The following is a 22,027-nucleotide window of genomic DNA, read 5'->3' on the forward strand; positions in this document are numbered from 1 at the left end:
ATTGTTCCAATAAACAACACATCCTATCTGACAGCCAGCACAGACTGACTCATTTTCCTGCCATATTGTGAGGGGAGGGCAGGGGAGGAATTAATGCAAAATAAAGACTTGTGTCTATCCTATATGGCAGCCCAGCACAGACTGAGTCCTTTCCCAGCAAATTTCCAGGTGGGGGAGGAGAGGGGGAGGGGAGGGTGAGACGTGAGGAGGGAGCAGGGGAGGGTGTTAGGTTAGTGGAGGTATCCCCAGTTGACCTGTTTTCGTACCAAAATTTAAACCTCCTGCCATGATGTCATTGCATTGTTAGTACATCTATGGCCGCCATCTTGGACCATACATCTAGGGTAAATTTGGCAACAGTGCAGAGTGAGGTCATACGAACTTTGTCCCACTACTATGCACATCAGTGCTAAAAGGAATCCGCTAAACTTCAGTTACATGATAAATCAGTCAAATCTAAAGGCTGTAAATTCAACTACATACCTAGGAATTGCAGTTACGAACAACTTAAATTGGAAAGAACACACAGAAAATGTTGTGGGGAAGAGAAACAAAGAATTGCTTTTTATTGGGAGAAAACTTATGAAACGTAACCGGTCTACTAAAGAGACTGCCTGTACTACACTTTTCCGTACACTTCTAGAGTACTGCTGCGCCGTCTGGGGGCCTTACCGGGTAGGATTAACAAAGTACATCGAGAAAGTTCAAAGAAGAGCAGCACGTTTTATATTATCGTGAAATAAGGAGAGAATTTCACTCACATGATACAGGATTTCGGGTGGACATCATTAAAACAAAGGCGATCGCTGTGGCAGAATCTTGCCATGAAATTTCAATCAGCATCTTTCTCCTCTAAATGCGAAAATATCTTGTTGACACTGACCTACATAAGGAGAAGCGGTCATCACAATAAAATAAGGGAAATCAAAGCTCGCATAGAAAGACACACGTGTACGTTTTTTCCGCGCACTGTTCGAGAATGGAATGATAGAGAATTATTATGAGAGTGGATCGATGAACCCTCCGCCATGCACTTAAGTGTGATTTTGATAGTATCCGCGTAGATGTAGATGTAGAATTTGTAAATTATTGACAATGATAACTTATACCTGAGAGAGAGTGCGCACTCGTTATACAGCATCGAAGAACCTAGTTAGATTAATGACGAAATCCAGGAACCTTTTACAAAAGGCGAAAAAAATGAAAATTCGAAGATGGCAGCACTCGAACCACCTTCACAGGTACCCAACAGTTCGTAACTTAGTACTTAACACCACTGTACCACGATGAACTAATGAAATACCAGTCTTTGTACTGTTAACTAGGACCTCTTGAAAACTTCAGCAGTTGATAAGTCATTGTGTGACATTTAAGTATAACATAACAAATCGTACCAGGAATGATGTATGTTTATAAATCTTCAATCTGCCATTGCCTTGAAACGGCAAACTTTCTCAACGCGAAAGTTACGATATGATATTACGGAATCCAGTATCGTGTTTCCCAAACAATCAGCATAGAATGTTAACGACAGTCGATAGCAGTTCCTGTGGTCTTCGGTAAGCGCGTGTGACGCCAGAGGCCTACGAGAAAAACAGGCCACAGCGCGTTCATCACGAAGGTAGGCCTGCGCTCGCTTGCTCAATTCAGAAAACTACGTTTCTACGCCTTTAACTCGTAACTAGGTGTGTACGTAGAAACGAGAATTGCATCTTCTACTGGAATCCGCTATTATGGAGTCTTACCGTATTTAGGCCTACAATATTTGGTAGTCCATAACCTTACTTACACTACTGGCCATTCAAATTGCTACACCACGAAGATGTGCTACAGACGCGAAATTTAACCGACAGGAAGAAGATGCTTTGATATGCAAATGATTGGCTTTTCAGAGCATTCACACAAGGTTGGCGCCGGTGGCGACACCTAAAATGTGCTGACATGAGGAAAGTTTCCAACCGATTTCTCATAGACAAACAGCAGTTGACCGGCGTTGCCTGGGGAAACGTTGTTTTGATGTCTCGTGGAAGGAGGAGAAATGCGTATCATCACGTTTCCGACTTTGATAAAGGTCGGATCGTAGCCTATCGCGATTGCGGTTTATCGTATCGCGACATTGCTGCTCGCGTTGGTCGAGATCCAATGACTGTTAGCAGAATATGGAATAGGTGGGTTCAGGAGGGTAATACGGAACGCCGTGCTGGATCCCAACGGCCTCGTCTAGGTGACAGGCATTTTATCCGCATTGCTGTAACGGATCGTGCAGACACGTCTCGATCCCTGAGTCAACAGATCGGGACGTTTGCAAGATAACAACCATCTGCACGAACAGTTCGACGTCGTTTGCAGCAGCATGGACTATCGACTCGGAGACGATGGCTGCGGTTACCCTTAACGCTGCATCACAGACAGGAGCGCCTGCGATGGTGTACTCAACGACGAACCTGGGTGCACGAATGGCATAACGTCATTTTTTTCGGATGAATCCTGGTTCTGTTTACAGCATCATGACGGTCGCATCCGTATTTGGCGACATCGCGGAGAACACACATGGGAAGCGTGTGTTCTTCATATCCATACTGGCGTATCACCTTGCGTGATGGTATGGGGTGCCATTGGTTACACATCTCGGTCACCTCTTGTTCGCATTGACGGCACTTTGGACAGAGGACGTTACATTTCAGATGTGTTACGACCCGTGGCTCTATTCTTCATTCGATCCCTGCGAAACCCTACATTTCGGCAGTATAATGCGCGACCGCATGTTGCAGGTCCTGTACGGGCCATTCTGGATACAGAAAATGTTCGATTGCTGCCTTGGCCAGCACATACTCCAGATCACTCACCAACTGAAAACGTCTCGTCAATGGTGGCCGAGCAACTGGCTCGTCACAATACGCCTGTCACTACTCTTGATGAATTGTGGTATCGTGATGAAGCTGCTTAGGCAGCTGTACCTGTACACGCCATCAAAGCTCTGTTTGACGCAATGCCCAGGCGTATTAAGGCCGTTATTACGGCCAGAGGTGGTTGTTCTGCGTACTGATTTCTCAGGATCTATGCACCCAAATTGCGTGAAAATGTAATCACATGTCAGTTCTAGTATAATATATTTGTCCAATGAATACCCGTTTATCATCTGCATTTCTTCTTCGGGTAGCAATTTTAACGGCCAGTAGTTTATAATTTGTAACGGCTGTACTGGGATACAATAAAAATTAAAATCATGCCAAAACGATTAGCAGCTGCATAAGGCACCACTTCTTGTATGAAATGAGGTCTGATACGTAGAAGAGACTAAATGCTATAAAAATGCCATTATTTCATTTATATCGAGTACTGATCTTAAATTTTGTTGTAATACTGTTAATCAGTAAGACTTTGTAATTGAAGATTCCAGTAGAAGATGCAATTCTCGTCAGTACGTAGAAGCCCAGCTGCGAGTTAACAGGTTTAGAAACGCGTTTTGTCTGCTGAGCTGAGCGAGCGAGCGAGTTCAGGCCTACCTTCGTGACGTACGCGCCGCGGCCTGTCTTTCTCGTCGGACTCGGTGACGCCAAAATGACGTCATGTTTGCACAAAGTCTTGTGAACTGTTGATTAGTTACCCTTTGGTAATGAGAGCACTTGGCGACTTTCAACAAACTTTAAACTTAATTTCTCGTTTACATTCTTAAAGTCGAATATTTAACACGTTAACTCTTCTCTAAAGTAATTATGCGTTTTAAACCGTTTCAATCATGGCAGTGTTATTCTTTAAAGAATAGGGAATGGGTGGTTTACTGGTAGGCCTATACTACGCCAATAGAAGGAAAAGCGCCTCAGTAAACAAGGTTTCGAAAACAGCAACCGTCTACCGAATAATTGCGAATGTAACATTAGAAATGGCCACTGACTTAAGGATGAAATACCTGTATTGTTCTAGTCAGTACTAATGTATTTGAAATGCAGACTTTTCGAATAGGTCCCCATCTAATTGAACTCAAATTTGACACCAGGCCCACCTTAACAAGAAACACAATACTACTTCAGCATATTACATGCTGTGATTTAGTGTGCTTATTAAAGAAAGAGTCCCACATGTCGTCGAGGCGCACCCATAGTAGGTAGCAAGGGCTGACACCCAGGGAAAGGGGGAAAAAAATATTGTGTATCCAGGTGTTTTTCTTTCAAAAAAAAAATTGTATAAAAGTCAGCAGATTTTTAACAGGACTGGAACCAAAAAACCTTTTTATGGCAACTTACAAGACGCCATTATTCTGTCACAATAACAATATTAAAAATACTTCATTTTAGCCCCCCCCCCCTCCTAACTAGTACTACACCCCCCCCCCCTCCTACAAACTATCATCTGCACTCTTGTGTGGCGTTCTTTCATTTAGAGGCAATAACGCAATCGTCTGTGCTGTCAGTTGCGAGTTCTTCCCAACCCCCCCCCCCCCCCCCCCACATCATCTCGTAAATCTTGACAAGACTCTTCAATATCTGCTCCATTTTTTCAACTGCATCAACGAGACTGTTGTAAGCTTCACTTCTGGGGTGACTTCAGACAACAACAAAAGAAAGGAACGAGATTAGGCGACCTTGGAGGTCAAAGCACAGCCTATGTTTGACCTGTCCGTCTTCGACCGTCATACGTTATACGACTTAATATATCTGCAGCAAAATGTGCCTGTACCCCACATACCACCACATTCTCCAACTTCGTGGAAGGTGAAGCAGACAACGATAGAAATCTTAGCGCTATTATATAAGGATTTAATAGTAAGGCTTGCATATGAAATGCACTTGTACAAAGATGTTTTTCATACTGTTGCCAGTGGCAGTTCGTAACCACACTTTTGCAAATATCTCATAAGTGGCTTGCTTGATTAACCATGTTCACTGGAACATTTTTGCTCCTGTTATCGTTTACTTTGGCACTATCAATTTTCGTTATTAATTGTGACCCGCCCTGTTCATACAATAAGATGTTTTTCACTAAAATCTTTCAAATATCTCAGAAATTATCTTAAATTGCAAATGAATTGTTTCTTTTCCTAATATTTGCTGTTGGAATGAGATCTACAAATTTATTTCCGTTTCAAACCAATGTCTATGTAACAGTGATTTTATAAAGAATAAAAAACCTTCTTCCACGACCACTACATTTAAATTTATTTTTAAAGTCAATAGAACGAAAAACTTTAGCACTATCACTTTTCGTTATTAATTGTGATCCGCCCTGTACATACAATAAGATGTTTTTCACTAAAATCTTTTAAATATCTCAGGAATTATCTTAAATTGCAAATGAATCGTTTCTTTTCCTAATATTTACCGTTGGAATAAGATCTGCAAATTTATTTCCGTTCCAAGCCAATATCTATGTAACAGTCATTTTATTAAGAAAAAAAATCCCTCTTCCACGACCACTACATTTAGATTTATTTTTAAAGTCAATAGAACGAAAAACTGATCCAAGTTACAGATTCTTTATTTTTCAATCGATGACTAGTTTCAACTGATCGTAAAACTGATCCAAGTTACAGTTTCTTTATTTTTCAATCTATGACTAGTTTCGGGTAGAGACCCAATTTCAAATCAACTTAACAAAGTCGAAAATGGCACTCCCGAAGATGTCGCAAAATGTGTAATGTACATTACAGTGCATAAGGATTTAAAGGTGTTATCTAAGTTTAAGGAAAGGCAACTAATAACTGAGGGGAGTGTGTCGGAGGCGGGCTGCCAAGTGATACGTCGGTGGTGGGAAAAATGTTCTCGAACCAGTTCTGAGCGTACAGTGAGGTGACAACAGTCGTTTTTTTTTGGGGGGGGGGGTGTGTGTCTGTGTGTGTGTGTTTGTGTGTGTGTGATCAGCGTCGTTGATTTTTACTTATGTAGGGAATGGAAAGGGTAAAAATTTTCGCTTTATTTATTCTTCTTTCAGCCTTAGTCTGGGCACACAGAAGGGTCCTTTAACTCGCTGCTTTTGGTGTGTATTTGAAAACAGTGTGTAGAAGTGCTAAAGGACTTTATGTCTTTAAATTATGGAGAATTACGTAGGGATAAGATTTACGGAGGCTCAAATACTATTGCCTTTGGTACTTTATATTTGTGGTTGCGTAAGGGTTCTACCGTACATACTGTGGTGAGTTGTGGTGTACTGTCACGTATCATGTCCAACTTCCGAAATAAGGTTCGTGCCTTCTCCTTGACCTTGTCTGAGAGGTAAGATTCGCTTAAGGCTCGATGAATATCATGATTCCGTATCCACCATTGGACTCCGGTGATCCATCGAAGGCATCTGCTTTGTATAACCTGTACTTCTTGTAGTTAGTGGCACACGTAGTACCCCAAGAGGTCGATCGATACAAAATAGATGGTTCGACCGTGGCGTGGTACAACTGGAGTTTCGTGCGTTGGCTGAGGTATGAGCTCTTCAGAAATTGGATGAGAGTTCCCAGCATTTTGAGGCCAGACGTCTTGTTCTTTACAGTTGTTGCCCAGGGGAGTGGCTGGTCTAATATCCGTAGGCGTTCATTGACGATGGGTCTCCTACGTGTGAAGACAATAACTTTGGTTTTCACTGCATTGACCGTTATTTTGTTCCTGTGGCTCCAGTGGTCCATTAAATCTAGTTGGCGCTGCATCCGTGTGACGAGTTGGTCCATTCTGGTACCTGCAGTCAGGAGCGCTGTGTCGTCGGCATAGAAACTGGCAGTAACATGTGGCACCGTCTGGAGGTCGTTAATGTATAAATTAAACAGCAGTGGAGATATGGCCGATCCTTGTGGAAGTCCTTCAAGGACAGACCGTGTTACAACAGTCGTGGGATAGCGATACGCACGTTTACAGATGGCGGTAATATCGGGTACGCAACGTATGAAAGGGCAGTGCATAGATGGAGCTGTCATTTGTACTCAATTGATTCATGTGAAAAGGTTTCCTACGTGATTGAGGATGCACGACAAGAAGTACCAGAACTTTGAACGCGGAGTGGTAGTTGTAGCTAGACGCTTGGGACATTTCATTTCGGAAATCGTTATGGAATTCAATTTTCCTAGATCCATAGTGTGGAGAGTGGGCCGAGAATACCACATTTCAAGCATTACCTCTCACCACTGACAACGACGTGACCTATGGCCTTCGCTTAACGACCGAGAGCAGCGGCGTTTCCGTAGAGCTGTTAGTGCCAACAGACAAGCAACACAGCGTGAAATGACCTCAAATATCAATGTAGGACGTACGATGAACGTATCCGTTAGGACAGAGCGGAAAATGTGCCATTAAGGGGCTATGAAAACAGACGTCCGACACGGGTGCTTTGCTAAACAGCACGAGACCGCCTGCACCGCCTCTCCCGTGCTTGTGACCATATCGACTGGACCCTAGAAGACTGGACAACCGTGGCCTGGCCAGGTGAGTCCTGGTTTCAGTTGGTGAGTGCTGGTGATAGCGTTCGAGTGTGGTAAAGACCCTACGAAGTCATGGACCCACGTTGGCAGCAAGGCACTGTGGAAGCTGGTGTTGGCTCCAACAATGGGGTGGGCTGTATGTACATGGAATGAGCTGGGACCTCTGATAAAACTGAACCGATCATTGATTGGCAGCGGTTATTTTCGGCTACGTGGAGACCATTTGCAACCATTCACATACTTCATGTTCCCAAACAATGATGGAATTTTTCGTATGGATTACTATGTGCCAAGTTCTCACGATTGGTTTGAAGAACATTTTGGACAGTTCGGGCGAATGATTTGACCACCCAGATCACCTGACGTGAATCCCATCGAACATTTGTGGGACATAATCGAGAAGTCAGTTCGTGCACAAAATCCTACACTGGCAACAGTTCCGCAACTGTGGATGGCTATAGAGGCAGCATGGCCTAACATTTCTGCAGTGTCTTGTTGCGTCCGTGCTACGTGGAGTTGCAATAGTACGCCGGGCAGAAGGAGGTGCTAAGTGATATTAGGAGGTATCCCATTACCTTTGTCACCTAAGTGTACTTTGCTGTCGGCTAATCTTATCACTCAGAAATGCGGGTAAGACGAAACGCTTTTTGATAACATTGCTTTTTCGGCAATGGAGACATTGGTGAATTGAATATAAAAACCTCCTGAGAAAACTTTTCTGACATTAAACTCTTTTGTACAAAGTTAACATATTTTCTTCACATCTGTCATCTGGCATTGGGAATACTATAAAACAGAGGAGCAGACGTGTATTTCAGCAGCTTCATTTATCAATGTAATATGTTCGTGCACAGAAAAGAAAACATGGCCCTAGCCAGCGAAGGGCGCTGAGTCTCCCCACACTACTAGCCTTCTTTAAAAAAAAATAACTAAATAAATAAAATAAAAAGATCGTCGCTAAGTGCATGTGTCCTGCAAAACAGACAAACGCTTCAGTTCAAAATAAAGCCAGAGTATGTAAGCTAGTATAAGCAAATGCACCCACAGCAATTTTTCGTGAAATCTCAAAATTATTTCTCCATTCGTCGCCAGACTGAGCTGATTTACCGTCCTCTGCCCTAGCCGTGATCTTGGATACGATCTTGCAAGGGAACCCATTACAGTGTGGAACAAATACGAAAGAAAAAAAAGAATCGTAACTTAACGGTTAACTTTCTTATCACTGGCTACAGTTGATAAGAAAATCTCACACTGCTCACGGCAGTGTGCCGGTGTGGGATTCCCCTTGAAGACAATTTGTGTGTCACGTGATTAAGGCAGCATACGATTGGATATTAATGGCACGTGGCATGCATGACTCAGCAGTGTAACAGATAACACTGTGGGTATGAGTGCGTGCCGACTGCTGAAAACATCAGTGTGCCGCACGCAGTTTCAAGTGTTCGACTGGTGTGACGACGGTGTCAACTCTGTTCTGCGGATCGAAAGATATTCCCGGTTTACATAAAGTACGACAAAATAAACTGAATATTTCATAAGGTGTAAAGATCAAGTAAACGTGGATTAGCTGCACTGGGACAACGGGAGAACTAGTGTTATCGGTACTTAACAACAAAGGCTGTGGAAATACCCTGCGGAAGTGAAACGATTTTTGTTTTTGGTGCATTCTGTGTTCGGCGATTCACGGTAGTGCATATATTTTCACAGTTATATGTTGCTGAGGGTCGCAACGAATAGGCGCTAGACAAGCAATATTGGCTCTATGGTAAACTATTTGAACGTAGAACAGGTATTGCTGCAACCCCGTTCTGTGCAATTGTGCTTCAATCATGAAGGGAGATACAAATAAGATGTTGAAGGGAAACAGGAAGGTGCTGTACCCACGACAATGTAAGTAAACTAATTAATGGAATGTAGCAAAACATTCGCACAAAGTAGACTACCTTAGGTCAATACACCGACATTCTTGTAAACTTTGACAATGTGACGTATTGGTACCACGCAAATCATTTGATCATGACTTGCTATAGTCGAAACTGCTTAAGTGTCAATCTGTAATTTATTTCTAAACGCACTGGGTACGATAACGGCATCGAATTAATACAACACAGAGTCGAATCCAGGAGTTTTGTCGATGGGTGGAGAACGAGATTTTGTTTCTAGATATTAAAACATACAATGTCGAACAAATCTATGGACCGGTGTAATTACCGGTGGCTAAGAGAGGTAAAGTCAGAAACTGAGTTTGTACGCTGTATTAGTTATTAATCACACTAGAAACGCAACATGCAGTTTGACATTATCCAAGTAATAGCGTTTAATAAAATTATCTGGAAAACAGCAGCTTCCAAATAAACTGTTGCGGATTCTCTACTACATTGTTAGAGTGATGTTTACTTGAATTATTATAAAAACTAAGTGTACCCTGCGCGCACTGACAGTTGACGCCTGTTATCAGTGAAAATTGGGAAGTATTGTATAATATGATACAATCTGTGACCTTTGACACTGAACACACAAAACTGGGTTACTACCCTGCGCGCACTTACAGTTGAGGCCTGTTATCAGTGAAAATTAGGAAGTATTGTATAATATGATACAATCTGTGACCTTTGATACTGAACACACAAAACTGGGTTACAGTGCTCTAAAGCCACGAGGCCTAAGCGTAGGCTACGCTAAAGCCAGCTATGACGTCATAGAAAGACGCATATGCGCTCGCTGCTGTATCGAAAATTGCTGTTATACTTATCACTTAGATCTAGATACTCTCATAATTTCTACAAAGAACTGCCATCAAAACAGACTTTTGATTTACTTTTGAATGGACAGACATTCCCAGTTTCGTGCATTATACATTTGCCTGCAGATTTTTAAAGATCGCCTTGCGGGATGCAGCATTTTAATCTGACCTGTAGGCACGAAAAATTTCGGGATCTTGCATGGTAGTTGTGTAAATCATAGCTCATCTGATTCAAATTATTGTAACTGGTGCTACAAAAGCGGTCACCGAGTAATTATAACTGGAAATTAGTGCAAGGATTCCAAGATCTGTTTTAAGTTTTCTATGACGGTATAGTTGTATGTCATAATGTGTTCTTATTGCCCATTTTTCTGAACGAATATTTCATCGTTATTGCCTCATCTGTAGAACAAAAAGCTTGTTGAAAATAAACCGACACCGTTCACTTAAAGTTGATACAGTGAGAGATACTTCTGAGTGCCAGACTTAACAAACTCAAGTTTATTATTTAGTTTATGTATTAGCTTGTTATCCAGCTGAATTCCAAGGAGATTTAGGCCCACACAATATTAGTGTCAATTTCTCGTAAGAGTAGGTCATTCATCATGTTCCATAGACTCTATCAAGAATGGGAATCTGTGCAGAAATTTGAATGCAACAAGGTACACTTTAAGAAAAAGACCAGAAAATTCTAAAAAACTTAAATTTTACATTGCATTAACAAATGATAACTATACAGCTTAGTACTATTCATAATTTTGTCACATAAACATACCCATGCAAATTAAAGACAAAGTCATTAGGCCTACTTTGAAAACAGTATGCTGCTTTACTGCTTCTTGCGATATAGGTAACAGGACTTTTCAAAACTTGAATTTAGGTAATCAGATAATTTGCAGAATGAGTGCCTTGTGAGACTAAGACTAAAAACTTCATTGTGCTATTAAAAAATTGTAATTATGATTACTATAATGCTATTTCTAGCATAATATTAAAATCTTGTTCTGACTTGATAGGATATCCTCAACTTATCTTTGTAACAATCAGTAACTCAGGAAATATTTTCTGACAAACTGCAGATTTATATCACTCCTTCCACTGTTTTCAGAAGTGTTTGCGAAAGTGGCCTCTGACAGAAGACTCAATTAATGGAGTGATACTTGTTAACTGCCTCTCAGTTGTGTTTTGTGAAGGATTCTCCTCATAGAAAGCAATATAAGATCTAGAAATAAAGCACTGACAGAGGTGAAAGAAAAAAAAATTATGCTGTTGGTATGTTGTGTGTGACATTGACATTAATCTGGTGGATCGCAGAAGGCTATTTGGAATGGCATCCCTCTTGCATAAACTTGAATTTTATCCCCAACAGGAAGCGGAGGATGTCATTGACATACAGTACCTGAAGTACGTAACTGACCTCAGAATTTTTCTGAACGAATATTTCATCGTTATTGCCTCATCTGTAGAACAACAAGCTTGTTGAAAATAAACCGACACCGTTCACTTAAAGTTGATACAGTGAGAGATACTTCTGAGTGCCAGACTTAACAAACTCAAGTTTATTATTTAGTTTATGTATTAGCTTGTTATCCAGCTGAATTCCAAGGAGATTTAGGCCCACACAATATTAGTGTCAATTTCTCGTAAGAGTAGGTCATTCATCATGTTCCATAGACTCTATCAAGAATGGGAATCTGTGCAGAAATTTGAATGCAACAAGGTACACTTTAACAAAAGACCAGAAAATTCTAAAAAACTTAAATTTTACATTGCATTAACAAATGATAACTATACAGCTTAGTACTATTCATAATTTTGTCACATAAACATACCCATGCAAATTAAAGACAAAGTCATTAGGCCTACTTTGAAAACAGTATGCTGCTTTACTGCTTCTTGCGATATAGGTAACAGGACTTTTCAAAACTTGAATTTAGGCAATCAGATAATTTGCAGAATGAGTGCCTTGTGAGACTAAGACTAAAAACTTCATTGTGCTATTAAAAAGTTGTAATTATGATTACTATAATGCTATTTCTAGCATAATATTAAAATCTTGTTCTGACTTGATAGGATATCCTCAACTTATCTTTGTAACAATCAGTAACTCAGGAAATATTTTCTGACAAACTGCAGATTTATATCACTCCTTCCACTGTTTTCAGAAGTGTTTGCGAAAGTGGCCTCTGACAGAAGACTCAATTAATGGAGTGATACTTGTTAACTGCCTCTCAGTTGTGTTTTGTGAAGGATTCTCCTCATAGAAAGCAATATAAGATCTAGAAATAAAGCACTGACAGAGGTGAAAGAAAAAAAAAATTATGCTGTTGGTATGTTGTGTGTGACATTGACATTAATCTGGTGGATCGCAGAAGGCTATTTGGAATGGCATCCCTCTTGCATAAACTTGAATTTTATCCCCAACAGGAAGCGGAGGATGTCATTGACATACAGTACCTGAAGTACGTAACTGACCTCAGAATTTTTCTGAACGAATATTTCATCGTTATTGCCTCATCTGTAGAACAACAAGCTTGTTGAAAATAAACCGACACCGTTCACTTAAAGTTGATACAGTGAGAGATACTTCTGAGTGCCAGACTTAACAAACTCAAGTTTATTATTTAGTTTATGTATTAGCTTGTTATCCAGCTGAATTCCAAGGAGATTTAGGCCCACACAATATTAGTGTCAATTTCTCGTAAGAGTAGGTCATTCATCATGTTCCATAGAACCTATCAAGAATGGGAATCTGTGCAGAAATTTGAATGCAACAAGGTACACTTTAACAAAAGACCAGAAAATTCTAAAAAACTTAAATTTTACATTGCATTAACAAATGATAACTATACAGCTTAGTACTATTCATAATTTTGTCACATAAACATACCCATGCAAATTAAAGACAAAGTCATTAGGCCTACTTTGAAAACAGTATGCTGCTTTACTGCTTCTTGCGATATAGGTAACAGGACTTTTCAAAACTTGAATTTAGGCAATCAGATAATTTGCAGAATGAGTGCCTTGTGAGACTAAGACTAAAAACTTCATTGTGCTATTAAAAAGTTGTAATTATGATTACTATAATGCTATTTCTAGCATAATATTAAAATCTTGTTCTGACTTGATAGGATATCCTCAACTTATCTTTGTAACAATCAGTAACTCAGGAAATATTTTCTGACAAACTGCAGATTTATATCACTCCTTCCACTGTTTTCAGAAGTGTTTGCGAAAGTGGCCTCTGACAGAAGACTCAGTTAATGGAGTGATACTTGTTAACTGCCTCTCAGTTGTGTTTTGTGAAGGATTCTCCTCATAGAAAGCAATATAAGATCTAGAAATAAAGCACTGACAGAGGTGAAAGAAAAAAAAATTATGCTGTTGGTATGTTGTGTGTGACATTGACATTAATCTGGTGGATCGCAGAAGGCTATTTGGAATGGCATCCCTCTTGCATAAACTTGAATTTTATCCCCAACAGGAAGCGGAGGATGTCATTGACATACAGTACCTGAAGTACGTAACTGACCTCAGAATGATTATCTGCTCAAAAATATCCACACAACCTCTATGTAATGCAGAACTGACCACTGGATATAAGAAATAGTGGACCTGCCAGTATATAAGGAAGCAGGTAGTATTGTGTTGTCAGTTGAGGAGCAGCTAACAGCATAATGGAATGGTTTGGAGAGCTCAGTGACTTCAAATATGGATCAGTCTTTCGATGTCACCAAAATAACAAATACATCATGATGTCACCAAAGTAACAAATACATCAGGGATATTTCAACCATGGGCACACCCCGTGAGGGGCGAGGGGGGGGGGAAGCTACCCACCCCCCCAGAAGATATTCTCAGTTTTTTACTAGTTTACTGTTTTATATAATAAGAAATGCTGCATGTTTTCTCGGATTGTACATGTGCATTCTTGTATTTAAAATGTTTATTAAAAGCAGTTTTTCACTGGTTTACTGTTTTACTTAATAGGAAGTGCTGTATGTTGTCTCGAGTCCTTGTTTCCTGAGACTAGTATGACCTGCCCCCCCCCCCCCCCCCTCCCAGTTCAGATCCTGGGTACGCCCTTGATTTCAACCCTTCGAAAGTGCCCAAGTCAACTGCTCATGATGTGACTGTGAAATGGGAATACAAAGGAATAAGCACCACTAAACCATCTTTGAGGCAGTGGTTTGTGGACAACAACATTCCTGAAATGGACTGGCCTGCCTTGAGACATGACTGTCCCCACTCGAATACCTTTGGGATGAGTTAGAATGCTGAGTTTGCTCCAGATCTCTGTGTCCAATGTGACTGTCCTCACTGGTTTTAACTCTTGAGGAAGAATGGCTGCAGTTCTCCTACAAGACATTCAGACACCTAATTGAAGCTGGCCCCAGCAGTTTTCAAGACACCATAAAGGCGAAGAGTGAACACACTCCATGTTAATATTTATTCGATAGCATTACATGTGGAGTGCTGCAAGAATAGCTACTGGGCCCATATTTATTTCTTACATAAATGTTCTTCCAATGGCTTCAAAGGGTGCTGCAAAAACTGCCGTGTTTACTTATGAGTAAAGTGTAGAAATCAAGGGTCGCCTCTCAACCTTAGCAGACACAAACTCAAATAACAACTTAAGATGCCTACAAGCTTAAATCTCAGTCTCACAAAAATTCACGTTATGTGCTTTCACGCCACCAATACTGACCTGTTCGCAGCAGCTGTAGACATTAATGATCACACGCTAAATGAAACACATTGTGTAAAATTCCTTGGTATCCATCAGGGTAATGAAAATAAAATAGAAATGAACATCAGAACAGATGTAGACATTACTGGCCATATACTAAATGGAACACATTGTGTAACATTCCTTGGTATCCATCTGGGTAATGTAAATTAAAACAATGAACATGTAAACTTTTATTTATTTATTCATTCATACAAAACATCTCTCCAGATTGTGGCACACAGAACAAACCCAAAACAAAACAGTCACACAACACAGTTAAAACACAATATTATTTCAGCAGTTACATAAATTTTAGCTTTATCTACAAAAGAGTTTGCACTACTTCCAGTGACTGCACTGTCTTGTGTCAAATCTCTTATAACTCACATGTTCTCAAAAAAACTGACTAGAAGCAATGACCGAATACAAATGCCCATGGGGTTTTCGAAAGACTGTGTTTGATGTCTTTACAGACTGGACATGAATCTCTTTCTTTTGTCTTTATCATGTTCGTGGATATTAAAATTTTCATTTATGTCTTTTAAATGTTTTCTAATATGCTTATAGATTTCTAGAATATAACAGGGAAGTGGAAGGATTGACAACTTTTCAAAGAGGGATTTGCAAGAATCTGTTTGTCAGTCATGTAGTGCTCTTACAGTTCTTTGTTGGGTTAGGAAAATGGATGAACTAGGTGGTGTTTTACCCCAGAATATAATTCCATACAGTAGGATGCAATGGAATTGAGCAAAGTAGGTAATTTGGACAGTGCTAAAACTTGGTTTATCATTGAGTAATCGTACACCATAACATTGAAGTTATTTTGAAGCCATATGCTTACAAACCTTGTTTCCATTAGAAGATGGAATTTTTATGGAGTTAAATGTCACACTGTTGTTGCATGCATCACCATTTAAACCAAAATGTAGGAATGTGGTTTTTTTTGTGTTTATTAGTAGTTTATTTGCCTCAAACCATGTAGGCTACGGTTTATAACTGTGCTGTAATTTTATGTATAGCTTGTTGTAGCTGACTTGGGGTGTTTCCTATAGTAAGAATGCTTGTGTCATCTGCAGAAAAAGTATTTGTTTGTGTCTCATTGTTCAGGTTTAAATCTTTTGTTTACCGGGGAAAGAGGATTTTCTTTTCTTTTCTTTTTTTTCTTTTTTTTTCATTTGAGAAACACATAGTATTTTCCTTTAGTTCCTGTTTTATTTGTATTTTCTGTTCCCTGATTGTCAAGTATGATCTGAAACATTTTAGTGCAGTACCACTAATGCCATACACTTGGAAACTGTCCATCTGTGTATTGTGGTCCAGTATGTCAAAGGCTTTACTTAAGTCTAATAAAATGCCAGTGTCACTTTGTTTTTTGTCCATTGTTTGCAGGGTTTTGTGTATAAAATCGTAGATAGCGCTAGTTGTTGATTTATTTTTCCTAAATCCATGCTGAGCATCAGTGAGAATTTATTTTCTCTGAAAATTTCAGTAAACTATTATACATAATTTTTTTCTACGATTTTACTAAATCCTGATAATAAGGCAGTTGGTCAATTGTTTTCTATATTTGATTTGTCTCCTTTCTTATGAATAGGGAACACTTAAGCAATTTTGAAACAGCCTGGGGATGTGAGTGTGAGAAAAGATGTGTGGTTATTCCTGATGTGCGGAGCGGCGGCGATCATAAAATAACACACCAACATGCATTAATACAACTTTATTATGTGAGAATATTTACGTCTTATACAGTCGGCAACACACAACAGAAGAATAAGCAATATGGCGGCGCACAATAAGTGCACATGGGTCAGAGAGCCTGCTATGGCGGAGATATCTCACTCGTAAAGTCGATAGTCGCCACAGAGCCCCCCCCCCCCCCCCCCCCCCCCATTGCAGTGCGGAGCATGGTGGTGCACCAAGTCCTGTGCCAGCCCGGTGGGGCTTGGACACTTGATGGTCACAAAAGCACTTGTCCATGGTGAAATCACATGCACAACACTTGGGGGTAGGTGTAGCAAGCTCAACTGAAGCTAGGACATAATCCCTGTGCCAACGGGGTGGAACCACGGGTTGTCCAGCCCGTGATGTAGGCTGCAAGGGGGGAGGAAGGGGGTGAGGGGTGATGGGCCCTTCCCAATCATGATGGGATTATTGGGATGGAGGGCAGGCGTCGTGTACGTCGGGGTCACCTGCAGAGTGCTCCTGCAAGGTCCACGCAGGTTTCACCCGGTGGAGTGAAACAGTTACTGTTTTGCCGTTGTTAAGTATCGACAATGTGGAGGGGCCTTGGGACAGGACTTTAAATGGACCATTGTAGGGAGGCTGCAGGGTTGTCCGTACTGTGTCGTCCCGTAACATGATAAATTCACATGTGGCCAGTTCCTTATGCACGAACACACATGGCCTACAGTGGGCAGATGTCAAGGGAGGTTTGATGAGCGCGATGTGCCCTCGGACGCTCTCCACGAGTGCTGGGAGCCCGGAAGAGCTTGGTAGCGGCGTATCCTCAACGAATTCGGCTGGTAAAACCAGAGGCTCCCCATAAAGGATCTCGGCGAGGGAGGCTTGCAAGTCCTCTTTGTATGCGGTGCGGAGGCCTAGCAAAACCCAAGGGAGAGATTCAGACCACTGGCCACCGTGCCACATAAGTGCGGCTTAAAGCGTGTGGTGGCAGCACTCCACAAGTCCATTGGCCTGGGGGTGATAAGCAGTTGTGTGAAACTTTGCGACGCCACAGTATGAACAGAGGGAGGCGAACAGCTGTGATTCAAATTGCCTATCGTGATCGGTGGTCAGTGAGGTAGGGCTTCCGAATCGGGAAATCCAAGTGGCAATGAAGGCCCGAGCCACAGACTCAGCCGAAATATCTTCCAAACGGACTGCCTTGACCCATCTAGTGACCCTATCAATAACGGACAGGATATATCGAAAGCCCTTGGAGGGAGGGAGGGGACCTACAATATCAATATGGACATGTCGCAGATGTCCTTTAGGTATGTCGAAACTGCCTGGCGGAGGAAGTGCATGGCGTCCCGCTTTAGCTCTCTGACATGGTATGCAGGCGTGAGCCCACATCCTACAATCATGTTTAACACCGGGCCAGACGTACCTTTCCGTGACCAATCTGGTGGACGCTTTGATGCCTGGGTGAGCTAGGTTGTGGAGTGTATCAAAAACAGAGTGGCGGAGAGCTGCAGGTATGAAAGGACGGGGGCTACCAGTGGAAACATCACACCAGACTAGTTCTGTGGTGCCGGGGAATGCACGTTGTTCCAGTTTGAGGGAAGAGGTTGTGCCTTGTTGCAAGGTACGAATATCGGGGCCTAGAAAATGGCGAAGTTCAGCGAAGTCCTCTGGGGAGGGAGGCTAAGTATGACTTCAACCCAAGAGGAGGTCGGGCAGACACCCTCAGCCGTGACTGTGTTACCCAAGAAGATGACCTCAGGACTGCTAAGGTGAGACTTCTCGTGGTTGATCTCCACTCCATTAGCAGCAAGCAGTGCAAGCACTCTGGAAAGATGGAGAGAGTGTTCCTCCGGTGAGGGAGAGAAGATCAGAATATCGTCTAAGTAGGCGTAGGCGAAAGGAATGTCAAACACAAGAGCGTCGATGAAGCGTTGCCATGTCTGTGCGGTGTTTTTGAGACCATGTGGCATGGAACAGTACTCAAAGAGGCCAAATGGTGTGATTATGGCTGTCTTGGGGATGTCGTCGGGGAACATGGGAATCTGATGGTATGCTTTGCTACAATCGAGAACGGAGAAGATCTGGGAACCATGCAACATCTGGGTGAAATCTTGAACGTGGGGGATAGGGTAGTTATCGATGGTAGTGCGTGCGTTAATAGCGCGGTAGTCACCACGGAGGCGGATGGTACCATCCTTCTTCGGCACGAGATGGATTGGTGACAACCAGTTACTATCAGATTGACGGAGAATGTTGGAATCCAAAAGATCTTTAACAATGTCTTTAGCACGGCGAAGTTTCTGCATGTTTAGGCGGCGCGCCTTAAGCCACACAGGGGGTCCTTCAGTTGTGTTTATTCTGTGGCATGTGCCATTGACAATTGCACGCAAAAATGTGGGAGAAGCAAAGGGGGTAGTTGCAGGGAGGGTAGTGGCAGGGGGGTAGGGGCAGGGGGGGGGGGGGGGGGGGTAGGAGCAGGGGGGGTAGGGGCAGAGGCAGGCCGAACCGTTAATGGGATCACAGCTGCAGCACAATGACCAGGCTTCGGAGGCTTGTCCATGATTGCAAGAGTGGGTGTGCAGAGTTGTAGAAGCTGCTCTTGTGTCTGCAACAGTTGTGCATGAACTTTGTCATTGCGAACACGCAGGTCGGCATTCTGAGTGCGCAATGCATCGACACCTGAACGCTCGCGCAAGGAAGCTGCGAGAGCAGAAGAAAGGTTTGCAGCAAGTGACATACACTCTGAAAGGGCAGAGTTTGAACAGTCAGTAGGAACTTCGGGATGAGGGGGGGGGGGGGGGGGGGGGGATGTTGTGATGCACCAGGAACACTCAAACCGGAGACATGAGTCAGACAGCCGGCTTGCAGATTAGGGGAGAGGGCATAGTGATGAAGAAAGTCGAGGCCCAGTACAGGTGCATCAACTTCCGCAACGTAAAATGTCCAGGGGAAAACCTGATCTGGGGCAAATTTAAGCAGGAGATGTGAGGAACCTAGCACCGGAATCGGGGAATTGTTAGCAGCTATCAGTGGCAGTACACATAAGGGATCTATGTTAGGAGCAAGGGAGGATGGGATAACACTAATGTCGGCTCCAGTGTCCACTAGAAAATGAAGTTCGCTTTTGGTGTCCTTGACGAAGAGGCGTGAAGCGGAAGACAGTGCAGCAGGCGTCGAACGAGATGCCAGTAGGCGCCGTGAGGCAGTGTGGCGGGACGTGGCGCCTAGACGTGCCCGTCATAAGCGTTTGGGAAAGCGCACGGGGGCTTGCAGTTGCAAGCCGCATCACCAAATTTAGCGTGGAACCAGCAATAAGAAGAGCCAGCTTTTGGTGCAGGAGCATGGCCTGGAGGTGAGGCGGCCAGCTGCGCGGCCGCAGTGTACTCAGGTGCTCCCTCGGTCGTCTCTTGTGGCCTTTGGGGTGGCGTAAAAGTAGGTGGTGCTGTCGGGCAACCACGGGGTGGCGGGACCGTTGCTTGCGCTGACAGCGTGGCGCGTGTCCTGCCGTGGCCAGGCTTGGCTTCTGTTACTGCATAATGTGTGGGGGCAGCGGATGCCGGCCTCGAATGCTGGAGGTACTGGTGTCGAATGATGCTATAGGCACGGTCAGCAATGCGCAGGCATGCTTCAAGGGGCTCGGTGACATGGGACAGCAACTGCAGTTGTAGCTCAGAAGGAAGTTTAAGCAGCCAAATTGTCCAAAGTGCGACGTCTGGTAGAAAGTCTGTCCACAAGGGCGCATAAGTGGCGCCACAGCTGTGATGGGGTACGGCCGTCAATGTGTTCATCATGGATGATGCGTTGGATCGACTCAACAGGGGGACGGGATAAGCGTTCAAAGATACAAGCTGTGGCAAATTCGTATTTATCCTGCATGGGAGGCGAAAGCAGCAGGTCACTAATAATCTTTGTGATCGGGCAGGTGACTAAGAAGGCACACAAATCAGGCTCCATCGTCTAGCACGCCATGAATGTCCAACATTTAATCCACTAGTGCAAACCATGTCTTGGGGTTTTCCATTTGTAGGGCTAGTAGTTTTGGGAATCTGCTAGGCACGAGGTACTGAGGAATGGTCGGTGCAGCGAATACACTACTCGGAGGTGCAGACGGTGTAGCCGGGTAGAGTGGTGGCAAATCGGGATTGTGGGCATCAGGAGACTGGCACACAGTAGCTGTACTAATGTGGTTATTAGGGACAAAACCACACGATTTACAAGCAGCAGGAGTGCAAGAAGAGAGTTCAGTCTTGACATGTGAGTTCGGTTGCATGGTGTAGGCAGGTATAGTTGCTGGGGCCCCAGCTGTTGGGGGCACGGTTGGTTGTGGAAGACTCGATGATACCGTGGAAACAGGTGCAGTTCAGACTGGTGAGCACGCGACCGGTGTTTGCCAAGGGAAAAAACCCAGCGCGGAAGTCGATAAAACGTTGTGGTCCGGCGCGGGTGGGGCGGCCGGCGCCGGTGCGGGCGGTAGGCATGCCGGAGCTGTTAACAACGGGTTCGGGAGTGTAGCAGGCGCGGTTGAAACCGATGCAGCAGAGACGGACGGAACCATCAGGAAAACATGCGGAAGACGAACAGGAGCCGGGATGGCGTGCGGTGCGGGCGACGCGGATGCATCATACCTGAGCGATTGTAAGATGTCCGTGGAGAGTTGCGTAGTCTGCAGCTGTGAAGCAGGCGTCATGTGTGGATGCAGCAGATGAGCAGAAACAGTAGGTGCTGGGGCGTTGATAAGCAGAATGCAGTCCGACGGTCGTGAGGCAGCCGTAGGCGCGGGAACATGCTGCGGCGGCCAAGCGGGTAACGTTGAGTTTATCTCGAGGCCACGTAGGTAAAAATCCAGTTGACAGCAGAGTTCACTTTGGCACTGAAACTGCGGCGTGATTTCCGAAATGGATTCGTTTTCCGCTTTGAAAAACTGCGTCTGAGAATTCGCATCACAGGGACTGAACGGTTGTTGAAACATTGTTCGTAGAGCAATACAAAACACTGTTAATAGCACTCACGAATTGAACTAAAACAGATCGGGGTCACCAATGTGGTTATTCCTGATGTGTGGAGCGGTGGCGATCATAAAATAACACACCAACATGCATTAATACAACTTTATTATGTGAGAATATTTACAACGTCTTATACAGTCGGCAGCACACAACAGAAGAATAAGCAATATGGCGGCGTACAATAAGTGCACAAGGGTCAGAGAGCCTGCTATGGCGGAGATATCTCACTCGTAGAGTCGACAGTCGCCACAGATGAATTGTCTGTATCTGCAAGAGTCAGTGAAATGTTTGTTAACACATTGCTTTATGGTGCAATCAGAAATGCCATCAATCAAGAAGCTCAGTTCTGTGTCTTACCCCTAGAAGTGCCTCTCATTGTGTTGACCCAAGAACGTGAGTGTCTGCTTATTTTCACTTTCTGTTGTCCTATGGAATTATATTCTGTAGAAGTGCATCTAATATAA

General features: G+C 43.2%; 1 protein-coding gene across 1 annotated transcript in view; it reads left to right on the forward strand.

Moving 5' to 3' along the window:
* The first annotated feature begins 8,799 nt into the window (after positions 1-8,799).
* The window catches only part of LOC126282194 (putative helicase MOV-10), a 461,728-nt gene continuing 448,500 nt past the window's right edge, over positions 8,800-22,027 (forward strand). The window contains exon 1 of the mRNA XM_049981723.1: positions 8,800-9,286. Within this exon, the coding sequence (XP_049837680.1) occupies positions 9,226-9,286 (61 nt within the window). The 5' untranslated portion in view covers positions 8,800-9,225. The remainder of the gene's footprint in view (positions 9,287-22,027) is intronic.

The sequence above is a fragment of the Schistocerca gregaria genome, chromosome 7 (genome assembly GCF_023897955.1).
Source record: "Schistocerca gregaria isolate iqSchGreg1 chromosome 7, iqSchGreg1.2, whole genome shotgun sequence".
NCBI classification, from domain to species: domain Eukaryota; kingdom Metazoa; phylum Arthropoda; class Insecta; order Orthoptera; family Acrididae; genus Schistocerca; species Schistocerca gregaria.